The sequence below is a fragment of the Neovison vison genome, chromosome 5 (genome assembly GCF_020171115.1).
Source record: "Neovison vison isolate M4711 chromosome 5, ASM_NN_V1, whole genome shotgun sequence".
Classification (NCBI taxonomy): Eukaryota; Metazoa; Chordata; class Mammalia; order Carnivora; family Mustelidae; genus Neogale; species Neogale vison.
The window spans coordinates 69,967,317-69,985,070 of record NC_058095.1 but is presented as its reverse complement, the minus strand read 5'-3'; the positions used below and the strand labels follow the sequence as shown (position 1 = coordinate 69,985,070).

The 17,754-nt window shown below is 63.3% G+C and overlaps 1 protein-coding gene across 6 annotated transcripts in view; it reads right to left on the bottom strand.

Moving 5' to 3' along the window:
• Window positions 1-398: 398 nt before the first annotated feature.
• RAI1 (retinoic acid induced 1) overlaps window positions 399-17,754 on the bottom strand; it is a 118,327-nt gene continuing 100,971 nt past the window's right edge. For all 6 annotated transcript variants that reach the window (XM_044249289.1, XM_044249292.1, XM_044249290.1 and 3 more), the window contains 4 exons: window positions 10,616-16,178; window positions 6,350-6,443; window positions 2,323-2,372; window positions 399-1,849 (listed from right to left, as the gene is read on the bottom strand). In XM_044249289.1, the coding sequence (XP_044105224.1) occupies window positions 1,835-1,849; window positions 2,323-2,372; window positions 6,350-6,443; window positions 10,616-16,162 (5,706 nt within the window). In that variant the 5' untranslated portion in view covers window positions 16,163-16,178 and the 3' untranslated portion in view covers window positions 399-1,834. The remainder of the gene's footprint in view (window positions 1,850-2,322; window positions 2,373-6,349; window positions 6,444-10,615; window positions 16,179-17,754) is intronic.

Here is a 17,754-nt window from a genome sequence, read left to right as displayed (position 1 = left end):
CATCTCCCTCCTTCTACCCCTGAGTTCCCAGGGTGACATGAGAGGATGTCTCTGTGACCTGAAGGATCTGTTGTGACAGGAGCCACAGCCTGGTATCCCTGTTTTGTCGGGGCAGTTGGTCTCACCTCCCCCACCCTGTCTGGGCTCTCCCTCTCCTATGCTTGGGGAAGTCTTGGGTCCCCATCACAACCTGAGACCCTGGGGCTGCATGAGGTGTGGGTGGTTGGGTGGGTGTCCACGCAGCAGGGGCCGGTCTCGTTCCTGCCCAAAGGGTAACAACTAAAATCCTTTGGCTGCCCTTGGGCCCCGCTGAACCTTCCTCTCCATTTCCACCCACCCCACCTAAGGCCTGGCCCCCTCTCCCAGCGGAATCTGGTTAGAATCCAGGGGCTGCAAACTTCCAAAACAATCGTTGTATCTTTATTGACTTTTTTTTTTTTCTGAATGCAATGACTGTTTTTTACTCTTAAGGAAAATAAACATCTTTTAGAAACAGCTCGATACACACAATCTTCAGTGTGAAGCAATATACTAATAAGAACACTAGTCGTCTTAACATTTACAGTCTTCATATATATTATATATATGTATATGTATACATATATATACACTATATAACGAGGCCAGATATAATACACACGTTTACCATTTTACAGTCATATGTACAGGAAGTTGCTAGGGCGGCCCCGTCTGGGGGCTGCGTCAGGCCTATCGAAGCGTGGACAGAGCTGAGGACACGGACAGACAGGCAGACGGACTGGCGGGGACTGGCTTGGGCCGGTGGTGGCTGCGTGGGGAAGGCGGGCATCTCCAGAGCCCCCTTCCCTGCAAGGGCCCCGTGCTGAGAGACGCACGACGCACGGCGGCGGCGACACACGGGAGAAGCGAGCATGTTCCCAACATATATACATTCTATGTAACATATATATAGAGGGGTACACAGGTTTGTACACGAATCTAGCGCTGTCTCTGCTCCCGTGCCGGGTGGGCGCTGCTGTCCCTGGAGACGGGTGACCACCCGAGGGACGGTCACACATCCACCGGAGGTGCGCTGTGGTCACCACTCCTTTCCTTTGCGTTCCCAGGTGGCGCTCTAAGGGTGGGGCGGAGGACTGGAAAGGGGACGACAGAAGCCAAAGGGGGGAGCAGCCCCACCCACACCCGGGGAGCCCGTATCCCCTGAGCATGGGTCCCGGACTCCCCAGGCTCTGCCCAAACCGCAGGAGGCCGGGTGTGGGTGGGAAGGACACAATTCGAAAGGTTCCTGTCAAAGCCTCCGGCCTAGTCCTCTCCAGCAAGGCTTCGGCTCCCTCCCCACCCACCCCTCATCGCCTAGTAGCCTGGAGCCGCCCTCAGCCACTTCCAGGGACCTCTGGACCCCCCACCCCCACCCCCAGGGCGCCCAAATGCAAGCCACGCCGGCTGCGGTGGCGGCCGCACCCACGTGGAATGTGTGCCACGTCCTCTTAGAACTACCCGGGGAGAAGCGTGTCCCCAAGCTAAAGGCGTCCCCGCCGGAGGCTAGGTGCCCCAAGGAGTCTGGCCGCTCCGCGGGCTCCCCTTCTCCAAGCCTGGCCCCGGGGGTGCGGGCGGGAACGCCCCGTGTCGTCCTGTTCCGGGAGCAGGCGGCCCGGGAACGTGTTTTCTTCCCAACCCGGGACCGCAAGTTTCAGCCCTAGGCGGCCAGATCCAAGACCCGGAATCCGGATCAAGGATCGGCTCTGGCCCCGCGCTGGGAGCAGCTCAAAGGCCCGGGGGCTGCGCAGGCGGCTCCTCTCCTTCGGCGGCGGGCGGGCAGGCGGGCTTCCGCGGCTTCTCCGGCCGTTGGGGTGGATTACAGCGGCAGCCTCTGCAAGACGAGAAACGCCCACGCCCGAGCGCCCGTTATTGCCGGTGGTGGACGCATGCTAGGGGCTAATAAACCCCAGCCCCGCCCCTCCCGGCGTGGCCCCGGCCCAGCGAGAGGCTCCTTCCTTTCCCGCCCTGTCCGCACCGCGTGTGCTGCGCGGAGTCTCCTAGGCTGGAGGTACCCCGCCTCACATTAGACCTTAACTTCAGTCTAGCTTGGCACCGGCACCTCGCTCCGCGCCCATCGTCCTGTGCCCCTGCATGTCCTTCCTGTCCCCCACCTGCGAAGGCTCCCTCCCTCAGGACCGTCTCCTTGTAAGGCGGTCTTTACGACCAGCGTGTGCCAACCTGCCCTTAAGGACGCAGATAAGCCACGGAGTGGACAGTTGGGGGCTGGGTCCTGCTGAGAGTCGCGGGGCGGGGCTCCCCTCCAGCCTGGACCCCTTCCAGGAAAGGCTTCTCGTGGTCACCTACCTTATGTTTGGGACACTTCAAAGAAAAGTTCTCTTCGATGAATATGCAACCTGGCACCAAAGAGAAGTGCAGATGGTTAGGACCGCTGCGGGTGTCGCGTCGGGGCGCCCGGCCGGGCAGCGCACCTAGTGCCCCCCAGCCTATGGGCTACAGGGCTTCTTTGCAAAAAGTAAAGCCGACCTGCTGGAATCCTACAGGGTCTAAACTCCATCCGGCTTGAACTGACCTTCATCTGCCCCCAGCCCCACTGGCCCATGTGTTCCTGTTCTCCCCTGGACAGAAGGGCCTTCTTGTCACTTGGGAGGGCTTCCCTGACTCCTAGATCTAGCAGACCCCCTGTGCCTGTCTCTCCCCTGCCCCTGCCTCACTTCGTTTGGCCACACTTGGCATTTCCTCCTAGTGGTCTACACACCAGTGACTTGCTCATGGTCTCTGCCCTACTGGAAGGCAAGCTCCATGCACCTGCTTTGCTCTCTTCCCTGGATGCATGCCCAGCCCGGGAAGGCCTTGATACCGAGCGGGCTGATGGACTGGGTGGTGCAGTCACAGGTCTGGATTCAAGTATCAGCTACTTCTTCGAGCCTCGGTCTCCACATCTGTAAAATGGGCCTTTATGCCACCTACCGTGTCTCTATCCCAGGGACTGATGAGAGCCATGTATGCAAGCCACCTGCATGTGTGTGGCTCAGAGCAGGCACTCACGATATGGGTTTGTCTCTGTGGGGGCCTCGAAGGGGAGGCAGACCTGAGTCTAGGGGCAGGGGAAGACTAAGGTCTTGGATCTGGGTGAATTCCAGCAGGCACGTGGGTGCCCACAGCACTGGCCACCCTGGGGGAACAGAGAGGACGGCTGTGCATGGCCAGTTTCCGCAGCCTAGGCTTGCACAGGTATCTCAGGAAGTCCCCACTCTGGGGCCTGCTGCCACCTATGGAGGCCCTGGCTTCCCTACCCCCACTCACCAACCCTGAGTCCCCATCCACCACCCACAGTCCCTCCCTCCCATGCCCCACAGGCCATTGTTCTGAATAAACCCCAAACCCATAAATAGCCGGAGGCCTGAGCCGACCAAGCAAGTCCTCTCCCTCCAGCACATTCCTCCTGCTCATGCTATGGCTCTGTGCCGTGGCATCACAACAGCGACAGCGTGGTGGCTGGTAGGCAGGGCGGGGAGGCAAGGGCAGATCCGAGGGCCTAGAGCAGGGTGGGAAAGGCTCCAGGCCTGCGGCTATCTCCCCTTTTTTCTGACCAACCGCTGCCAGAAGCTGGGGAGCCTCAGACTGCAAAGTGCCGTGTGTCTCTGCACTTCTGGGCCAGCGGCTGGGGGCACGTCATCAGTTTTTCGTCTTCCCTCTGCTCAGACAAGCCAGACACAGCGTGGGGACCAAACGCACACCTTCCAAAGAGCACAGAGCTCAAACCTCAGGCTGACTGCACACATGGTGATCTGCCCGCCCCACATCCCACAGCAGGCCCTACAGTCAAGGGCTCGGGTCTCCACATGTGAAGGGCAGGAGGTCACCAGGGCCCAAACCAGCTTGCTCAGTCACCACCCCCAGCATCCACCTAGGACGTGCAGGGACCATAGGAAGGAGCCAGGTCATCGATTCCCCGTGCCTCTCCCAATGTCTGCGCCTGGGGGACCTGGGGGCCTGGCTGCCAGAGGGGGCCCGCGGCCTGAGCATGGAGAGGCTCAGATAGGACCCGTGGCGCGCTGGCTTCTGCCAGCAATTCTGAGTCACTTAGCCCTGGGAGGTGCTCCTTAATGGGGTTCAGTGGATGGGGTCAGTGGGCCAGGGCGGCGGGGAAGGGCAGAGGGGGACAGTCCCGGTGCCCTGCGGTCCGAGAGCCTGTCTCCTGGACAGCCAGGGCTTGGGTAGGTGCCCGGCGCACCCGGAGGCCTGGGGCTCCCACCTGCCACACGCTGGATGGCCTGCCCAGCCCCCGGCCTTGATTCCTCTGCCCCCGACCCCTCTTGCCCGCTGCTGGCAGCCAGGCTCACTTGTTCTCCCAGCTTCTCTGGCTGTCGCTCCTCTGACACCCAGGGCCCCCCCACCCAGCAGCCGTGAAGTGCTGACACCCACTCCCCGCACACTGCCCCCTCCTGCGCTCTGATGACCCCTTGGGCTGTCGGCCAGTGAGTTTCTGTCCACAGGGAAGCAGCGCGTGTGGCGGACGACAGGTGGCCAAAAGATCTGCTCCAAGAGCCCTCCCTGGATCGCCAGCCTCCTCAGCAAGGTGGCTCTGCCGTTCTGCCCACACAGAAGAGACAGCCAGCGTGGGAATCCGGGTGGCCTGGGGGACCTGGTGGGGTCAACGGTGGGGGGCTTGGCCGAGCCCGCTGGGTGGGAGAGACTGCATGGAGCAGGGCGGAGCTGACCCGACAGCCGACCAGAGCCCCCCCCACCCCCGAACCAGTCGTGCCAGCAGCACACCCCCGCCGGCCTCTCACCTGCCTCCCAACATGGGGAAGTCTGAGGTCGGGCTCCACACCCCCCTCCCCCTCAGGCCTGCGCATTCAGTGCCAATATGGTCTCTGCACCAGCAAGCCCCTTCTGATGGAGTCAGCTTCTCTTCCTGCAGCTTCCAGGCCCCCTTCCTGTGGCCATCCCTGGGGGTCTATGGACATCTCTGTTACATTGAGAATCCTCTGAAGACTTCATTCAAAACAGAAGTTGTATTACTCCAAGCCTGGTATGTACGTCCGCCCACTACCAGCTGCTGAGCTCCTCCCCTGACCTTGTGGGGCCTGGCAACAATGCCGCCTCCTCCGGGAAGTCCTCCTGCATTCCCTCCCAGCTCAGACAGGATGAATCTCTCTCACAGCACACACACTCTACCCTGTCTGGGCTCCATAACTTTGGGCAAGCAAGGATCATGATTTCCCAGTCTGTCCCACTCTCTGGTGAGCCCCCAGGAGGCTGGACGGTACTGGGGGAGAGAGAGAGAGCACAGGATGTGGAGCCGGACAGGCAAAGTCGGTCCGTGCTGCTCTGCGTGGCAGCGGGGGAGGCAGCCTATCTGTAAAGACGTAACGGGGGATAGAGCCGGGGCCAGACGCCGGGCCTGGCACAGAGAGGGTGCTGAATTAATCCCCATAGAAGGAGGGGTGCAGCTTGCAGTAGCTATTCCTGGGGTAAGGCCATGCTTCTGGTTAAGTGGCTGACTCCACATTAAACTCGGGTTCACGGTGTGCAGAGTGGGGAGTGGAGCCCGTGAGCAGTCCAGCCCCACGCCCCCCTGCAGCCAGCCTTCTCCCTGCGCAGTCCTAGCGCCCCAGCCCTGGCCAAGGACCTGTCACCACTCAGTGCTGCGTGAGCTCCTGTGGTGGCTCGGCTGGGGCTGCTGCTGGCCTGGAACCAAATGGGCAGGCAAGGCGCAGGGGGGGGACGACAGTGAGGGGGTCCCTTTGGCCCACGGCAGAGCCAGCAGGCCTTCAGGTGGGGAGGAGGGGCCCCAGCTAGTGGGAGAGCCTGCTGGGGGCTGAGTCTGCGCTGCCATCCGTGAGGCAGGAACACTGATAACTTCCCCCCAGTTCTAGGCCAGAGGAGTCGGGGAGGGGAGATGGAGGAGGCAGCGAGAGTTGGGGGGCAGTTTGGCCCCTAACAGGACTAGGGCTGCATTTTCTGGGCAGTGTTCATTACTTCTTTCCCGAAGAGAAGAGATGACCGATCCCAGGCTCCGGGCAGCCGAGGGCAGAGGCGTTCTGAGCCCAGATCCCCTCGGTGAGAACGCCACTGCCTGGGAATGCAGACCAGAGCGGCCTCTGCGGCCACCTAAAATCTGCCCTCGTGGGGACTGCCGTTCCACAGTGAGCCATCTCTTTCTTTGGACGAAGGGAGGACTGTCTGGGAGCCTGGGTTTCCATGCCTGCTCGGTGAGGTTTGGGGCTCCCGGACCCCTCCGGCCCATGCGGTCTGCCGTTCTGTGCGCCCGCTGCTGGCCCCAGGGACAGGGGAGCGAGGGGAGAAGGGGACGAGGGGGAGCGAGTGCAGACAGGCCCTCCTGTCCCCTGGGGCTGGCTCTTACCCGCATCACTGGCACACGGGTAATGGTAGGTATGGCTGCACCCTTTGTGACCGCACCCAATGGTGGCCCCGGCTTCTTGGCAGCTGGAACAGGTCTGGCGAAGAAAAAGGGAAGACGGGGTGAGTCTGCAGCTGAAGGCCTGGGTCCCCCACGGGCCTCACCTCCCTCCCTCCCCGAGAGGGTCCCTGGAGAACAGCTGGGAGGAGGATGCAGGTGGTCTGAGGGCTGATTCTGTGGCAGCCCTGGGCTAGGATGTGGGGACCCTCTTGGGGCAGGGAAATGTCGAACTTCTTGGATAAATGTTGAACCTGTGGGTTCGCATCCCAGTTCTGCCGTTCTGCTCTACGTGACCTCAGCTGGTCACCCGGACTCCCCAGGCTCCACCTGGGCAAGGGGGACGGGTCCTCCCTCTGTGGGGAGGTCGTGATGATCACACAGGAGACGCTATGTGCCCAGCAGACAAGAAGTCTTGATGCCAGTCACCGCTGTGGCTGTGGCCATAGGCTAGCACCGTGGGGGTGAGGTTCGGTGTGCAGGGCACGGGGCATGTCCTTACCCACTGCCTCCTCCCAGCAGCCCTCGATTGGGGAGAACTGTCATGAACCCCACTTTCTAGACGGTGAAACTGAAGCCTGCACTCCAGGCGAGTGTGAAGGCAGGAAGTATTGTCTTCTACCCTTTCTAGCAGCCACGAGGGCACGGAGCCCAGGATGGAACCGTCCCGCCCTCTGAGGGCCCCCCTCCCCACCCTGGGTGCATGGAGGAGGGGACAAGGCAGAGTTGCTGTAGATGTCGTGCAGTGCCCCACACCTTGCCCAGCTGTCCTCAGAGGGATGTGGCTGGGACAGCTGGGCCATCCCAGGAAGGCCCTCTGAAGATTGGGGCTGCTCTCCCTGTCCTGGAGAGGGACAGGCTGGGCCCCAAATCACCCAAAGTCCGGAACTAGAGCCCCCTATGTGAGTTGGGGAGTAGATACCACGGGCAAGCAGAGCAGTGGTAGGCCCAGGCCCCAGCGCTAAGCCACTGGGGTGGGTCATTCATGAGGGACCCTGGGGCCTGGAAGCAGCCACTCTCATAACTTATGATGTTGATATTATCTCAATTCTACCCAGGTTGCCAAGGAGAGCTCAGAGAGGTCGAGTAACCTCCCTGACAGCACACAGCAGCCAAATAGTTGAGCTGGGTTTGGAGTGGGCAGTCGCCACCTGTACTGCTCGGGTCCAGGGGTGGGCTTCGTCCCAAGTCCACGACTAAGACCCCACACCCAGCATCTGGGAGAGGTCAGGAGTGAGAAAGTCTTCTCCCACCTTCGCTGTGGAAATGCCTGGGAACGCTCTCTCTGGCATCAAGCTGGGAGTGGGGCTGGGTATATTCTGGAACATCAGGTTTCCATGCACGCCTTTAGATGGGCAGTTGCCTTCGGGTCAAGGCTGAGAACTCCTGGGGCTCTGGGAGCCAACAGTCCCTGGATTTCCGGCCCAAGAAGATGTGACGGACCAAGAGTGGGGGCCTAGCCCAGGTCCAAGCCCTCAGGGAAGGGGAACCGCCAGAAGAGCGGCTTCACACCCCCCGCCTGCATGGAGTTCCCCCAGAAAACCAATGAGGGGCGTTCTGGACATGAAGAAATCAGGGTGCAGAGCCACAGAGGCCTTGAGCCCTTCCAAGCCTAGCCCCCCGGCTCTGAGCCCTGGCTCCCGCAGCCAGGCTCGTGAACCTGCCAAAGGCTCCCAGGCTGGTGGAGAGGCCCAAACGGGGTCTGAACCTTTGCTAGCAGCTTCCTAATAACACCCAGCGAGAAGAGCGCGCCCCCATACTCGGCATCTGTGGCCAGGCCTCACCTGGATAGGAGACGGGGTCCACAGTGGTTCTGGGCAGACTGAGAAACTGAGGTCCCAGGGGGTGGCATGGGAGAGCTGAGGGACAGCAGTTTGTGTGGGGGTTCTCAGGAGGGGTCAGAGTAGAAAGAGGGCTGTCCCTGAGGGCCTCCTCGGAACTTCTGTCCCTCAGAGAGCGAGAGTGAGGCCAAGGTACCAACAGGTGTGCAGGGGCTGGGAACCCTGCTGGATGGGGCCCCCCTGTGAACTGGGGAGCCCCACCACCTGCTAATGGAGGGCAGCCTTCCAAGGCTCCCAGAGGGCAGTGACTTTCTGGAGTCTCAGAACCTACTCTTGGCAGAGCTGAGATTTGAACCCAGGTCTGCGTGTCGCCAAGGAAGCCAAGGCAGTAAGAGGTCTTGGTGGGGACAGGAGGCCTAGGCTGCAGGAGGGGAGGGCATGGAGCCGGGAGCCTCGGAAGTCTCAGAGCCTGACCATCTCTCCAGAGTGTTCTGAAGGCATGGTCTGCTCCTTTGGGTGTGGGGGGGGCTGCTTTAATGGGTCCCTCTGAGGGGCACCTGGGTGGCTCAGTTGGTTAAGCATCTGCCTTCGGCTCCGGTCATGATCCCAGGGTTCTGGGATTGAGCCCCACGTTGGGCTTTCAGCTCAGCAGGAGCCTGCTTCTCCCTCTCCCTGCTGCTCCCCCTGCTTGTACTCTCTGTCAAATAAATAAATAAAATCTTAAATAATAATAATAATAATGGGTTCCTCTGAGGCTCACAGCCCAGCTGCCAGCCCTGGCCCAGCCCAGGACCATCCGTGGCAGGGAGGCCTTTTAGATCCCATCTGAGCTGCCCTAGGGGAGGTAAAAAGATGTGGCTGGGGAGCAGTGAAGCCTGCTGGTGTGTGTCCTCACCACCCCCCAGTTCCCTCCCCAACCCCGTCTTGACCTTCCCAGGGATGGTCCCAGTGGCAGGAGGCCACGAGGCCATTTTGGGCATAGGGCAGGTCCCACAGGTGAGACCAGAGCCCTGGAACAGACTTAGGCTTAGCCCACGCTCGATTAGCCCACCATCATGGAAGAGACTGGATCGGGCCCTGGCTCAGAGAAGGATGGAGAAGCAGCACAGCCTGGCCCAGAGCCATGGAAGTGGGGAGGGCCTGGATGGGGGGGCCTGGTGGGGCATATGCGTTGGAGGAGGCAACTGGTGATCTGAATGTATTACTTTCTAATGATGGACATGCCCTGAGCCCATTTCAGGATGGCTGGGAAGGAGCCAAGAGCAGTGACAGAGAGAGAAGAAGAGAGGAAGGGACAGACATGGAAAGTGGCAGGTGTCCTATTGGAGGTGGGGTTTCCTCGGGCCTGAAAAGGTCTCCCACCATGGCCCACGGCAGTGGAAGGTGGCTGCAGGAAACCAGGGGAGGCCGAGGCCCTGGGGCACAGCGGCTGGGCAGGCAGTGGGAGGGGATGTGCCCTGGGGCTGGTCAGAGTGTCCCGTCTCAGGAATGGCTGTCCGTCTGTGTATGTGTGTGTTGGTGGGCGGGGCAAGAGCACAGGCCCCAGGAAGAGACTGCTGACCCCAGCCCCCAGTCCCTGCCTCACTGGGGCCGCCTGCACCCTTGGAAGGGAGTGTGACGAGCGAGACCCCCCCCTGGAGCTGGAGTGGTACTAACAGAGCTCGCGAGCCGTGGCCCAGCCGTGTTCTGCGTCCTGGTGGAGGACCGTTGGTGGGCGTTCAGACAGGCCTGGCAGCTTCACGGGCATGAACTCACTCGGCCCTCACAGTCCCCCGGCAGTGGCAGTCACCACCGTGCCCACGCCTGCGATGAGGATGTCGGGGTACAGAGGGGTGAAGCCCCATGCCCTGGGTTGTGCGGGGAGGGATGGGCCAGTGTTGGGATCTGAAGCGAGAAGGCAGCCAGAGCTCCTGCTCATAGACCTCAGGGACCGGAGGTCCTCCAGGAACACGGTATGACCGGTGCGGAGAGGTCCCCAGACTGCCCTGCCTGCGGGGAACACATCCGACCCACCATGCGCAGAGAGCTCTCTCCCTAAGCCCCAGCTCTACCTTAGAGCCCTAGGGGACCCGTAGGTACTGGATGGGGCAACCTGCTTTTTTAGGCTGCCCTGCTGTCCCTTCTGGGAGGCAGCCTGTTTTCTGGGGCCCCCTGGAAGTTCAGCTGATCACACAGCATCGGGCCGGAAGGTGCCGGGTGCCGGCCTAGGCAGGCCAAGGGGCTGAAGTGGGAAGTCAGGGACGGACGGAGCAGGCGAGCATGTCCTGCCTCGGCCTCCACTCCACCCCAAAACTCCCCAGAGAGAAATCTGCGACGGCGGCTGTGTGTGGCCAAAACCGCGGCGCTGGCAAAGAGGAGGGGGCTTCCTGATGGCCCGCCTGCCTGTCCTGTGGACCCCGAGTTCCCCGCCCCAGCCGGGCCGGCCTCTTACCATGTCCACGGCCACCTTCATGGCCTCCTGTAGCCCAAAGAGCTTCCCGGCTACCAGGTAGATCCCGCCCGTCCACACGGCGCAGGCCTCGTGCACCCAGTGTTCCTGGGTGTCCCCACCAGGCTCGGCTGGTGGCTCCTTGCTGCACTCGTGCTTACGGCTCTTGTCGGTGGGGGCCGCCTCCTCACCACCGTCCCCCCGACCGTCACAGCAGTAGCAACTCTGTAGCCGCCGGGACAGGCCCCGAGTGCTGGTGCGCAGCGAGCCCTGCTTGGCGGGGTCGGCGGGGCCCTCGGGCCGCAGGGGTTTTCCAGCGGCCGCTGTGGCTGCGCACTCAAGGTCTTTGAGTGTTCTCTCAAGGGGCAGTGAGGCCTCCTCGCAGGCGCCCTCCGGCCGCACCTTCTCCTTGAGTTTTGGCTTCTTTTTGGGGAGGCAGTGTTCGGGGTAGTAGGGCCCACAGAGGTCCCCGAGGTCCTTGAAGTTGGCCGGGTTTTGGCAGAGGCAGCAAACAAGGCAAGAGGTACTCAGGGCCTTGGAGACCACGGGCCCCAGATGCATGGTGGAGGAGAGGGGCAGGGAGGGCCGTGGCTGCAGGACAGAGCCTCCAGGGAGCGTGGCCAAGGAGGCCCCGGTCGCATCCAAGGAGAAGGAGCATGAGGATGAGGAAGAGGAGGCGGAGGAGGAAGGCTTCCTGTGGGGCTTGGGCTCCTCCCCAGGGGAGTTGACCACAGTGCATATGGTGGTGAACGCGTCTCGCTTCTCTACCCGCACAAAGGGCGAGAAGGCCGGGGTGCGGCTGTCTGCTCGAAGCCGCTTGCACGAGGAAATGTACTTGAGGCGGATTTCAGGCTCGGCGGGGTCCAGGGGCAGCACCTGCTGCTGCCGCCGCCGCTTGGCACGTCCTTTACAGGGTGAGGAGGTGGTGTTCTTGGCCCGGCCCCGAGTGAGACGCTTTCGCTTGGAATAGCTGCTGTAGTTGGTGTGGCCCGGCTGCTTCTGTGCCCTTGTCTGGGGCTGGCAGGGCCGGCCCTCAGGGGACTGGGAGGCCAGGCCCAGGTCCTCCGTCTTTGGCTTCTTGCCTGCACCACCAGAGCTGTCCTCACTGCCCCCCTGAGTGCCATTGGCCCTGTCTTGGGGGGTCAGGAGCAGAGCCGGTCCTAGATGGGGCCGCTTCTCCAGGGGACCTTTGGGGAGTCCAAGGGCTCCAGCCCTGCCTTTCCGGCTTCTCTTCTTAGGTGCCAGGGCAGTCCCCCCGGGCAGCAGGGCCTCTGGGGATGTGAAGGCCTCAGTTTTGAAACAGTCAGTCGAGGACAGTTTCTTACTGTTTAGGAGTTTGCCTTTTAAGGATCTGTTGGTCGGATTTCTGCATAACGGGTCGGCCCCCGGAGCTGCCGGGAGCTTTTGCCCAGGGCCCACATTTAAGAGACCTTCTCCTGCCCCAACTGGGCTTCCCCCCGCACTCTTGAGCCCACGGTCCTTCTCAGGGAGAGAAGGGCTCAGGGGGTTTCCGGGAGGGGCCCCCGGCACTTTGCACGCAAACTTCTTCAGGCTGGGTGACGTGATCTTCTGCACAATGGCCTCCAACTTGAGGCCCCTGCCTTTCCGGGGCGGAAGCACCTTGGTCTTCATGGCCCCCTGGAAGGCCGCCCGCGAGGCGAGCTTCAGGCAGGTGTCGGGGGTCTCCGGGGGTAGGGGCTTCACGGCAGGCTCACCATTGCCCTTGGCGGGCTTGGCCTTCTTGGGCGAAGCCATCCTCTTGAAGAGGGGGGAGGGGTCCTCAGCCCCCTCCTCCTTCACTTCCCCCGCGCTGCCGCTCCGCAGAACCAGGTTCCGCTTCTTGGTGGGAACGGGCGCCAGGAAGGCCGACTTCCTCTTGAGCGCATGGAGAGGCCGGTCGGAGAGCTTGCTGCCTGCTCCAGGCTTGGCCACCCGGGCCCGCTGGCTGGCCCTGCCCTCCTTCTGGGGGCTGCCAGAGACCTTGAATGGGGCAGGCAGGTGGTTGTTAGCCAGCAGTTTCTTGGTGGCCCGGCAGCTGGGGAGACGGCTCTCGGAGGGCCGCCGCCTCTTGGAGTGGAACGCCTCCTGGGTTTTCGTGCGTGACCGCAGGATCATGGAGCGCTGGTCCTTGCCTGGGGTGCTGGGCGAGTCTGTCTCCTTGGTCTTGGAGCCCATGGGGCTGCTGTCTGAGGCCACGGGCAAGGCAGCTGGGTTACTGGGGCTGGAGGCTGCCTTGGGTGACGGCTTACCCACCCGCTTGCCGGACTTGAAGGCGGCTCGCTGCTTGCCCCCTAGTTTATCCGGGGGGGCGGGGGTGGTGGTCAGGCCTGGGGGTCCAGGCGTGCGGGGCTCACTCAGGGCCGTGAAGGAGCGTGTGCACATCCTCGGGAGCCCTTCCGAGGCCCCCCGGCCCGGGGCTCCCGCTCCTTCCATCTGTCCCTGTGGGGGGCCGGTGCAGGATTCTGGGAGTAAGAGGTCCTTAGGCAGCACGGGCGCCCGGCATGGGGAGTCCTCAGCCTCCGGCAACCCCCGGTGCACCCGCCGGCTCCGTAAGCTTTTGCCGCGTGGCACGGGCTCTTTTTTAGCAATGGGTGCCTCAGGCACGGCCGGCTTGCTGGGCTTCTGGGCCAGGGAGGCCTCTGGGGCCAGGGTGGCGGTGTCACCGGGCGCCAGCACCCCGTCGGGGCCCTCTTCACCCGGCTTCATGTGCGACAGGGAGGACTCAAACCAGCTCTGGACCTTGGACTCGGCACCCACAGTGGGGCCCAGCAAAATGACAGAGTCGCCGGACAGGTGGCACGGGGAGCCCCAACCGGTTTTGGAGTCCAGCACCTCCTCCACCTCCTCCTTGGTGCACAGCAGGGGGGCCTTCGGCGACAGCGGGTCCGGCAGGCCGGGCCTCTGCTCGGGGCTGCCCAGGAGCTCGCACAGGGAGGAGTACTCCTCCTCCGCCTCCAGGTCCTCCTTCCTGCCGGGTGGCGGCAGCAGGGGCAGGTCCCCAAAGTCGGCGGCCGAGCAGCAGTGCCGACTGTCCTCTAGCCAGCGGTCGGCCTTGCCCACCTCGGGGCACTGCAGCAGCCCGCCCACCTCCTCCTTCACCCCGCCCGCCTCCTCCTGCGTGGAGTCCCTAGGCAAGATGGCCTTCTCCCCAGGCGGCGCCTCCTCCTGGAAGCCTGGGCAGGCCGAAGCCTCGTGGGCATTCTCCTTGCCCACGCCGTCAGAGGCCTTCCCGCCCTGCTCCAGGCCCTTGGTGAGCTCGCTGGGGTGCAGGCCCCACCGGGGACAAGCATCCCCCAGGTTCTCTTCAGGCCAGGCAAAGGGGTTGGCGCCGTCTGCTGAGCTAGCGGTGCTCGCGTCCGGGAAGCAGTCAAAGGCGGCCGCAGCAGGGTCCGATGTGGCGGCCCCAAGCGTGGCCTTGGTGCTAAAGGAGAGGGGACCGGTCGTCTTCTTGGGGTCCGGGGCGGCGAAGGCCACAGAAGGGTCTTCGAACAGCCCCGGGCTGAAGTCCTTGGCGCTGCCACCCTTGTCCAGCTGCAAGGACTCGGGCAGGGCCTCTGGCTCCCCTGGCCGTGGCCACGCGTTCTTGGCCACAGAGTCCAGGCAGGCGCTGTGGTTCTCCAGCGAGAAGGGAGGAGGCTTGCTGGCGTCCTTGGCCAGGCCGGGCGCCTCGGCCCAGGTCTTCTCAGCCTTCTCGCCGATGGCCTCCTGCAGCCCGAGGATCTCGGAGGCCAGGTCCTCCTGCGCCAGGGCGCTGAGCAGCAGCCGCGGGCAGTCCCGCTCGCCCGCCACGAACTTGGAGAAGCTGTCGAGCGGCAGGCTGCCATGTAGGCTCTGGAAGGAGTCATCGGACTTGGTGGACATGTCGTCGGGCGAGGTCACCGAGCAGGTGGACACCGACTCAGGCTTGGCCTTCGAGTTGCTGTTGACCCTGGCGGGGCTGCCACGGGCTTGGTTGCAGTAGAGGAAGCTGCGCTCCAGCGGGTCCTCGGAGCCGCTCAGGTAGTCGGCCTCAGGTGGCTCAGCGTGCGTGGACTGCGGCGTGCTGCTCAGCGGCTCGGATAGCGGCGTGCCTGCTGGCTCGGCCGAGTAGCCGCTGCCCTCGGGGCTGCAGTGCTGGCTCCGGTGCTGCTCTGGGGTCCTGGACACCAGGTTCTTGCCGCCCTTCTTCTGCGGCACGGTGGCCTTAGAGAGCAGCAGCTGCTGGACCGTGTTGGAGATGTTCTCCACCTGGGAGGTCAAGGCCGTGAGGCTCTGCAGGCTGAGGTCCGACAGCAGGTTCTCCGGCAGCTTGTCCTTGGGCGGCGCCTTGCAGTTGCCAGGCTGGGTGTCCACCGTGCCGGTGGCATCAGTCGGGGAGGGGTTGAGCAGGGGCATGAAGTGGCTGTGGTCCGTGATGCCCGCGGGGAAGGCGCCGGTGCCGAGCGCCTGCTGGTTGTAGGGGAAGCTCTCCAGGTTTGGCATCAGCGGCGATGGGGTGGAGCTGTAGGAGGGTGAGCGGCCCACGGAGCGTGCAGGCGAGTGGCTGGAGCTAGGGCTGAAGGTCTGGTAGTACTGCTCCGGAGTCCGCACGGCCGCGTCCGGCTGGCAGTAGCCCGCGCCCTGCTGCCCATAGTGTTGGTACTTGGCAAGGTTTTGGTAATGGAGGGTTTCCTGGGCATGGTGCCGGCTCTGGAGGGCCGCCTGCTGCTGCTGTTGCTGCTGCTGCTGCTGCTTCTGCTGCTCGTAGCCCATGCGGCCAGACTGGTAGGCGTGAAGGTTCTGGACCCGCTGCCCCGGGGCCAGGCTGGCATTGGCGGCCAGTGGCCTGTCGTGGGGCGGCGCGGACGGCGCGGTGCAGCTCTTGTAGGAGTGGGCCCCCTGCCCGCCCCCGCCGCCCCCGCCCCCCTGCGTGCCCTGGCCCCCGGAGGAGTAGGTGGAGGAAGGGGGGAAAGACTGTGAGTGCTGGGGGAAATGGCCACCCTGGGGGAAGGGCAGGGGTGAGGCCATGTCATTCTGCAGTTTCTGCCTTTGGAGTTTGGGGTATGCCAGGGGCTGTTGGGGCTGCGGCAGCTGCGGCTGGACGTGCAGAGAGTGAGTCCGGAAGGGCAGCTGGGCACCTTGCTCTGGGTACTGCCTGCCCGGGGGCACCGCTGCCTTTTTCATCAAGCTGTCGTCATATTTGCCCACACCCCCTGGCAGGGGCTGCGGCTGCGGGGGCGGCGGCTGAGGGGCCCCCCAGGCCTGCAGGCTCTCCTCGCCAGAGTAGCGGCCGGGGTATGGGCTGCTGTCCGGCACACTATAGCCTGAGAAGGCCGGCCGGCCCTGCAGGGACGGCTGGGAGGCCAGGCCCTTGCTACCCCGCGCGGAGCCGGCGGGTGCACTGGCGCCACCCTCGTAGGCTGGGTAGGGCTGCGGGTTATAATAGTCCTTGGCCAGCAGCCGCTGCCGGTCGCAGCTCAGCCCGGCCTGGCCTGGCTGTCTGTAATTCTCCAGGCGAGATGTCTCCTGTGAGGTCTGCTGGTAGTTCTGTTGTTTGCCATGGAAACCACACCTTTCTCGAAAAGACTGCATGACTCGGGCTGGTTATCTGTGAAAAGAGAAAGGGAGAGAGGGAGGGCGGGGAGGGGAGGGGGAAAGCGATTCAGAGGGGCCATTTCCCTTCCCCTCCAAAAGCCAGCCTCCCACCCTCTCCCGCCTGCCCTCTCCCCTGCAGCTCTTAATGGTCTCTCCTTGGCCTGAGCCCCCCCACCAACTGTGCACATATTGACAACTTCTGTGTCAGGGAGGTGTGCTCTGTAATTCCTGCTCCCACGTCGGCCCCCGCTGCCCGGGCAAGGACAGCCACTGCAGCAGGGAGGCGCAGATCTGCTGCCCCTGCCCCCCCTCCGGGACCCCCTGCTGCCCCAGGGCTCCCAGACCCTGCTGGAGGGGGCAAGTCCTCCCCTCCACCTCACCCACCACTCCCTGTGCCTCCCTGCCAGCAGAATCATTTAGCAGAGCGATTCCCACTCCCCTGTCCCCTGGGGCCGGCTGGGTCCTGCCGGGTCCTGCCATCAGGTCCCAGGGCAGCAATGTTCTGTGTGTGACCCGGCCGTGCCAGGACCAAGGAAGGGTCGCCCCTGCCCAGGGAAGCCACTCACCAAGGCCGGCAGAGACCGCGCACGTACACACACACACACACACACACCTCTCTATCACTGCCATGCCATCTGGAATCTGTCTGTTCCTCCTAGCAGACGTCGATTAGGGACTGTGGAGCCATTGTAGGCATAAACGTCCCCCTTCTCCGACTCCCAGTAACGCAGGACGGCAGCACCTGCCTTCTGTTTTTGATATCGTAGGTGCGTAAACAGATTACGTGGCCCAGAGTGAGGGCGTGCATGCTAATGGGGGACAGAGCCGCAGTCCCTTGGCCAGAGAAGCACCCCACAGCTGGGCATGAGGCCGCCCAGGCCCTCCTGATCGGCCCCTCCCATCTCCAGCTCCACAGGGTCAGCACCCGGGCACGCCAGGCCAAGAGCCCATCTGTTTATGATTTCAGGGTCTCGGGCCCCTGGTGAGGTCTAAGCAGCCCCAAAGCAGGATCTCGGACCAGGAAATGACCCCGAAGAAGGAGTGGGGGTGCTTCAGGGTAGAGCAACTAGATTCACACAACAGGCTGGCCTGCAGCGTCCAGGCTAAAGATGCCCCTGACCGGAGGCCAGGTCGTCCCAGAAGGCCCTCGGAGGAGGGAGGCTCGGGGAGCAAGGAACGTTCCAGGCTCAGGAGATATCGCATGGAGGAGTCTGGCACTCAGCCAGAGGCCCAGGGGGATCAGGATTTACCCACAACCATGCCGCTGGTTGGGGGGCCAAGAGGTGGAAAGAGAGGCCCAGGTCCCCCAGAGGGAATGGGGGATGGTCCAGTTCTCAGCCATTCCCAACAGCGACAGAGGAAGGGGTGGTCTGCTTCGGGCCATAAGACTCCAGGGTTACATCAGGGACCAGATAGGAATAAAGAGGCACCGAGGACAGACGGACTCAGACGTGAGAAAGAGGACAGAGATGCGGAGTGGGGGAATGGGGGGCTCCCTCCTCTATTCTCCCCCTGGATCCCACTTAGAGCCTTTCGCAGTGCTGGGACTGACCACGGAGGGGGACAGGGAGGGGCTCCATCCAGCTGAG